At 49.2% G+C, this 7,841-nt stretch overlaps 1 protein-coding gene across 1 annotated transcript; it reads left to right on the top strand.

Annotated features, from left to right (window-relative positions):
• The first annotated feature begins 602 nt into the window (after nucleotides 1-602).
• Nucleotides 603-1,697, top strand: LOC126546926 (uncharacterized). Its single transcript, XM_072288178.1, has 3 exons — nucleotides 603-1,127; nucleotides 1,195-1,246; nucleotides 1,332-1,697. Exons 1-3 carry the CDS (start codon nucleotides 697-699, stop codon nucleotides 1,473-1,475), a joined length of 627 nt encoding a protein of 208 aa, XP_072144279.1. The 5' UTR covers nucleotides 603-696; the 3' UTR covers nucleotides 1,476-1,697.
• Nucleotides 1,698-7,841: the final 6,144 nt, after the last annotated feature.

The raw sequence follows: 7,841 nt of genomic DNA, 5'->3' as shown, positions 1-7,841 counted from the left end.
CAAAAGCGGCACATGCCCACTGTGTGGGTTTGGTTTGGTTTGGGTTGGTTTTCCTTTTATGATGGCACATACCCACTGCGGAGGATTAGCCAATATTTGGATGGTTTAAGGAAATTGCTATTGCTACTAAAGTTGGTAACATTGTCAGGAAGAAATTAATAAAAATAACGTAAGGAGCACTTCAAAAAATCTCCCTGAAACAACAATAAGTTTATCCACGGCTGAGCAAACATCGAGGTCGTAGTTTCCTGGAGAGGGGCTCCTAAAGAAAGAATATTCAGAATGGGAAAATTTAAACCGAGTTGTCTAAACTTTGATTGTATGATAGTCACTAAACTTTTATTTCTTCCCCTCTGCAGCTGAACCCATCCAATCGGTACACGCAAACTATCACGGCCCTCATGGCAGCGGAGTCAGAAAATACAAAGGGAAATTATAAATGCGTAAATACGTTGAACTAGTGCTGAATTAGTGCATTTTTTCTTGCACTAGAATTATGATGCAGGGTGATCGCGTATCTTCAACAGTTCTCAACGGTCAGCGCTGCTTTCCTTTCGCTTCGTCTTCCTCCTACTCTAGCGCTCGCTGCCGCCATCTTCCAGACCTTCGCTGACAGCCTGCGCTTTAGAAGAGTCGTCCAGTTCCCGCGTGCTCTGCCGTTGCAGAAGTCGCCAGCTGTCCGGGTCGCCTTGAATAATGAATGACGAAGAGCGCGACATGGGCGCCGAGAGCGATGAGGACAGGAGGGCGCGCCACAACGCAATGGAACGAAGACGAAGGGATCACATCAAATACAGCTTCATCAGCCTACGGGACGCCCTACCTGATATGCAAGGGGTGAAGGCGTCTCGGGTCCAGATCCTGAGAAAGGCGGCGGACTATATCCAGACGATGCGTAAAAAGAATGCTGCCCACCGGGTGGATATCGAGGAGCTGAAGGAGCAGAACAGATGCCTCGCCGCACAAATGAAGACGAAGGCCAGAGCAGTGAAGAAATCCAAGAAAAACAACGGTGGTGACTCCTGCGGTGGCAGTTCCGCATCTATTGGGGATTTCGGCACCCCCTCGAACAGTGACACAAGCGGGGTCAGCGGCCCCAGCAGCTGCCAGCGCTCCGCACCACGGTAGTCGGCACAGACGACCTGCCTAATCCGCAGCGTAGACAACGTGCTGCTGATGCGCTGCTTTCGGGAGCCGCAGGAAGGGTCTTATGCGGGTCAAGGAAACTCAAGAGGGCGGACCGAACGTGATCTTGAAGTCGGCGGCTGTTCAACCGGACAAGAAGCACCTTTAGTTCCAACGTGGACACCACCCCAAGTAAGCGACTGTAGGCACCGAAGCTCATCTCGATGCCGGCTTTGCAGACTCGGTGTCAAAATGCTTTGCCCACACGTCGAGCAATGAAGGTACTTGTCGGTGTACTGCCACGTTCCCTACAAGTTGATCGACGAATGCCTTCGGCGGTTGGCGTGTAGATGACTTACGTCGCAACCAACCGTGTGCTTGCGCATGAGACGATCGGCTGACAGCACTGCGTCATTGATTGTTGCTGCTCTCGTGCAAGAATCGGCTCTCGCGTGGATCCAAATGACCCTAGCATATAGGCGGTGATCCTGTGTTTGGACCTTTGTGCCTCTCCTTTGGTTCCTTGTGCATCAGAACTCTCGACTACTGCTTTTTGTCAAAACCAATAAAACTTGCTTCATGGCGGAGTATCTTTGCTGTACAGACAAACCTGTTGAGATTTACTGCTCTAGTGAGTGTGCAGGAAATGCGAATTTTTTCACTCCCTCCGGATACACGCATGGATTTGTGGCATATGTGCCGCCTCATAACACACGAAACTGCGGCTCGCTGTCGAGGCCACATGTACAGTTCACTTCGAACGCGAGATGGGTTCTGAACCATAGGAGGGCAAAATGAGTAAGCACTCACTCGCACTAATCAACATTTTTTCCAGCTGTGCACTTACTCGATTCACTCACACTAACCTGCCATCAGAACGTCGTACTGGTATCCACTTACAATCACCGGTACTCATTCTTGTTCATACATTCGCCGGGACTCACCCTCATTCGCAAAGTAACGCCAAAGATTTGGCTAGTTAATATTGCATGATTAAAGACATGATAGAGTGACAAAACCAACGAGGACAAGAAACCAAGGAACACCGACAAGCCGACAAGGACAAGCGTTAACTTTCAACTAAGAATGTTAATTGCAAACGAAATATAGGAGGGATCATTTTTAAGTTTCACGGAATATTTAAACATCGCCTGTTGCAGATAAGACAATTCTAGCCCTTGAGCTGGATTATTCATAGAGGCGAACATTACATGCATGAGAAATCCAAACACATGTTCAACTAATGAAATATTTGTATGTTTTAAAAATCCTGTAAGGCTTAAAAATGATTACCCCCTATACACATGTAAACGGGAAACAAACAAGAAAAGAATAAGCGAGAAGAGCTGCATAATTTAATATAACAGCGAGAAAGTATGACTTTCTACCTCTTATTCCGTGTGAATGGGCTTCCCCAAGAATGACAGTTCTTTCCGTCACAAATTGACGGATGATCTACTAACACATAGGTGTCTTCATGCGCAATTCGAGCAGCTTCAATACTTTCGGGCGTACGTCGATCCTGATGCCTGCCAATGAACTTGGTTTGTTCAAACAAGGGAGTGCAACCACAGGTCTGAGAGTCAATGCCTAAATAAATTACGGCAAAGCTCACCTCAGGATCACTGTCGATGGAAATGCGAATAGCCATCGAGCAATGTTGAGACAGACCATATTCCTGAAGTCACATTTATTTAGCACGTGTAGTGGCAAATATGAGACTCATTGCCTCGGTTCATACTCGTCACATACTCCAATATCACCCCAATTTGCTATGACACTCGCTTGCCAAGGTCGCGCATGAGCATGGAGGCATGACGACGACTGTATGATACCGACGCAGTGACGATGGAATGACGAAGCGAAGGATATTGTGCGAACGACAAAGGCGTTTAACGACGACATGAGGACATTGAGACGTCGATTATGATGATGGCTTAACGACGACGTGACGACGACGACATGAGGATGATGAGATGACGACGACTGTATGAAGACGATAGCGTGACGACGACGACATGAGGATGATGAGATGACGACGACTGTATGAAGAGGATAGCGTGACGACGACGACATGAGGATGATGAGATGACGACGACTGTATGAAGACGATAGCGTGACGACGACGACATGAGGATGATGAGATGACGACGACTGTATGAAGACGATAGCGTGACTACGACGACATGAGGATGATGAGATGATGACGACTGTATGAAGACGATAGCGTGACGACTACGACATGAGGATGATGAGATGACGACGACTGTATGAAGACGATAGCGGGACGACGACGACATGAGAATGATGAGATGACGACGACTGTATGAAGACGATAGCGTGACGACGACGACATGAGGATGATGAGATGACGACGACTGTATGAAGACGATAGCGTGACGACGACGACATGAGGATGATGAGATGACGACGACTGTATGAAGACGATAGCGTGACGACGACGACATGAGGATGCTGAGATGACGACGACTGTATGAAGACGATAGCGTGACGACGACTATATGAAGAGAACCAGATGAAGAAGCGGTAATCACGACAATGACCCGACCAAGATGGCATGACGAGTACGGTATGACAACGGATGCATGATAGCCTGTGTGACGATGTCACAAAGCCTACACAATCGCCATTGAATTACTACAGCTCGATTACGACAGAATGAATAACAATTGGAATAACGTCGATTCATCAGTGAAGGTGATATGACGACGACGGCATGACGACAATCAGTTGACGATACTGAAGTGATGACAATGGTGAAACGAAAGCACGACGACGATGGCATGACGACAACGGTATGACGATGACGGCATCACAAGAGTCGGATGTTGAAGTTACAATGATGGCGATAGAATGACTGCAACAGCATCCCGATGACGGTATGACAACGAATGCATGACGACCACTATATGTAGCGATTCACTGACGACTAGCGTGACAATGGCGTGAGGACAATGGGACGACGACGAGTATATGATGACAATGGCGTGACGATGTCTGTATCACGGAACCTGTACAACGACGATGGCATGACGACAAAGGCATGACGAGAGTCGGATGACGAAGCTGGAGTGATGAGGATGGCACGTCTACGACGGTATTACGACAACGGTCTGATGGAGAGGTGATAGTGACTGTTTGAGAATCACGGCGTGACAAGGGTGGCTTAATCACGACTGAATGACGGCAGAATGATTACAACACAATAGCGCAGAAAGGTTGACGTCAATGGAACGACGAAAGCGGTATGACGCCAATGGCGTGACAGCAATGAGATAACGTTACTGAAGTGATGACAATAATAAAACGACAGTGGGACGACGACGGCATGACGAGAATCAGATGACAAAGTTGGAGTGGCGATGACGCAATGACTAGGACATCATCGCGACCCTGAACACATACTAATGGCCCAAGCTATTAGACAGTTTGTACCACTGCGCCGGAATAAAAGTCGGGACGACGACAGCCTGACGAGAATTAGATCACGTAACTGGAATGATGAAGGTTAGAAACAATGACGGCAACACTATGGCGGTTGGCCAACGAATGCATGATGACCGTATGGCGACGATGGCATGACGAGTGTGGGAGGACAAAGCTGAAATTACGGCGATGCAACGACCACGACGGCATCACGACCACGAGCCCATACCTAGTGGCCGAAGCTATCAGAAAACTTGGACCACTGGGTCGAAGAGTAAAGCGAGACGACTACAGCATGACGATAATGAAATCACGACGCTGGAATGGCAACGATTAGAAACCACGACTGCACCGCTATGATGGTTTGCCAATGAATGCGTGACGACGGCTACATGAAGAGTGTCGGAGGCAAAATCTGAAATGATGGCGATGCAACTAGCACGACGGCATCACGACCACGAGCCCATACCTAGTGGCCGAAGCTATCAGCAAACTTGGACCACTGGGTCTAAGTGGAAAGCGAGACGACTACAGCATGATGATAATGAAATCACGAAGCTGGAATGGTAAGGATTAGAAACCACGACTGCACCGCTGTGACGGTTTGCCAATGAATGCGTGACGACGGCTACATGAAGAGTGTCGGAGGCAAAAGCTGAAATGACGGCGATGCAGCGACCACGACGGCATCACGACCACGAGCCCATACCTAGTGGCCCAAGCTATCAGATAACTTGGACCGCTGGGTGGAAGTAGAAAGCGAGGCGACAACAGCATGACGATAATGAAATCACGAAGCTGGAATGGCAAGGATTAGAAACCACGACTGCACCGCTATGACAGTTTGCCAATGAATGCGTGACGACGGCTACATGAAGAGTGTCGGAGGCAAAAGCTGAAATGATGGCAATCCAACGACCACGACGGCATCACGACCACGTGCCCATACCTAGTGGCCGAAGCTATCAGACAACTTGGACCACAGGGTCGAAGTGCAAAGCGAGAAGATAGCATGACGATAATGAAATCACGAAGCTGGAATGGCAACGATTAGAAACCATGACTGCACCGCTATGACAGTTTGCCAATGAATGCGTGACGACGGCTACATGAAGAGTGTTGGAGGCAAAAGCTGAAATGACGGCGATGCGACGACCACGACGGCATCATGACCACGAGCCCATACCTAGTGGCCGAAGCTATCAGACAACTTGGACCACAGGGTCGAAGTGGAAAGCGAGAAGACAGCATGACGATAATGAAATCACGAAGCTGGAATGGCAACGATTAGAAACCACGACTGCACCGCTATGACAGTTTGCCAATGAATGCGTCACGACGGCTACATGAAGAGTGTCGGAGGCAAACGCTGAAATGACGACCACGACGGCATCACGAACACGAGCCCATACCTAATGGCCGAAGCTATCAGACAACTTGGGCCACTTGGTCGAAATGGAAAGCAAGACGACGACAGCATGACGATCGTTTACCCCTTTCAGTGACACTCACACTGAAAGGGTTACCTGCAAAAAGTCACGACGCCAAGACCAAGACTACGCTAAAGATCAAGGTCAACAGACACCGGCAAGGCTAACACACTCATTACCATTGCGATGGACTGTGATCCTGCCCTCATCACTGCAAATCTTTGATATCTTTCGTTTAATTTTACATTATTAATGACAGACAAATGGACGGGATTGTGAAGATTCTACACCGACATATGATATCAAAGTGAAGCCGAAAATGTTTAATGCCATTATTTGACTGATTCGAGTTCACTTGCTCCACCTCTCTAATTCCTTCCCTCCGCCTCCCTCCCCCTCCCGTTCTTTTTATTTCCAAATTTATTTTTGCGTCACGGTGCACCTTATTATTTTATTATAATTGACTTTACGCCTGCTATACCTTGGTGGTGCTAACCTTCTCTTCTCTTTATTTTATTCATCTTTCCCCGCATAAGGGACCCCAAGAATGCCATGTCTGCCTTCGAGAGGTCGGGGACCAGCCGATCAAGCTACGGGGTTACGACGTAATTAAACACGTGAGATAGCTGAAGATGGCGGTTTTGGTTCACAAATCGGTGACGGCCGTGGGAAAAGATTACCAACATCACGACATTAATCACGTGCTAGTGGAAGTCCTCCCGCAGAACAGGGGTAGACGTAGCACTTTCATCCTGAATTTGTACAGTCCTTCGAGGGTCCAGGAGGACGACTTTCGCAGCATCATTTACGACAACGCGAGAGCCACCGTCTGCAACTTAGCCGGTAGTGGTGGAAGACATGGATGCTAGGCACACGGCTTGGGGCTACCAGCAAGACACGCAGAAGGGGAAGTCGCTTCTAGACGCGGTTGACAAAACGGGCCCCGAATCGATAACCAACCTCCTCCAACCAATCCGAGTTTTCAACAGTGTTATTCGAAACAGAATATTCGTGGACGCACCTGGGCGGAAACACTGGGCAGCCATCACTACATCCTCAGCTTCTCGCTATCCACCCCGAAACTCAAGAGAACAATTTGCGAAATTAGGCTCCCGGACTGGGATGCGTATAAGCAATACCCCCCGCCCGAGAGCGGTTTAACGGACATAGCGGAAGGGATGTAGCACCTCCAGGACGCCCACATCCAAACCACCAAAACCACCCAGCGCCCGGTCGAGATGCCCGGAATCGACCGCCGGCTCTCATACATGTGGGAGCCAGTGAGGGTCTCCTCAAACGCTGGAAGAGACAGCGGTTAAACCGGAAACTTCGTCTCTGAATCTAGCAGATAAGAGAAGAAGCCAGAGCTGCGGGCCGAGCTGCCGGCCGAACTGACGGCCGAGCTACCGGCCGAGCTGACGCAACAAAATTGGGTACAGTTTTGAACCTCGCTCAAGGACACCCTGAGTATGGCGTCGACGTGGGCCAGTCTGCGTTGCCCGATCGAGCCCGACAAGGACAAATCGGCAACCAGTCTGGCGCTTCAAGAAATCGCTCACAAATTTCCCGGGAACAACCAGGACCTAATCGACGCCCTAAAAACCAGATACCTGGTTAGGGACCCCGTGCGACCTTGCCTCCTAATATGCGAAGGGGAACCCAGAGCAGAACTGGACGCTCCAATCACGGAGGAAGAAGTGTACGCCACGGCGCGAGCCTCACAGCGAAACAGCGCTCCTGGGGCCGACAATATTACCAACGCCATGATACGCACTATAACGTACTATACGCTTTTGTGCTAGAGGTCCTCTGTTCGAATGCGGCCGTCGGACAATTTTA

The sequence above is a fragment of the Dermacentor andersoni genome, chromosome 1 (genome assembly GCF_023375885.2).
Source record: "Dermacentor andersoni chromosome 1, qqDerAnde1_hic_scaffold, whole genome shotgun sequence".
In the NCBI taxonomy this organism is placed as follows: Eukaryota; Metazoa; Arthropoda; class Arachnida; order Ixodida; family Ixodidae; genus Dermacentor; species Dermacentor andersoni.
The sequence above is the reverse complement of the archived record's forward strand: the minus strand, read 5'-3'. Positions and strand labels throughout refer to the sequence as shown.

Coding starts and splice junctions, on each gene's coding strand:
- LOC126546926 (XM_072288178.1), top strand. CDS start 697: ATGAATGACGAAGAGCGCGACATGGGCGCCGAGAGCGATGAGGACAGG. Junction 1,128..1,194: donor CAGCGCTCCGCACCACGGTA/GTCGGCACAGAC, acceptor TGCTTTCGGGAG/CCGCAGGAAGGGTCTTATGC. Junction 1,247..1,331: donor CTCAAGAGGGCGGACCGAAC/GTGATCTTGAAG, acceptor AAGCGACTGTAG/GCACCGAAGCTCATCTCGAT.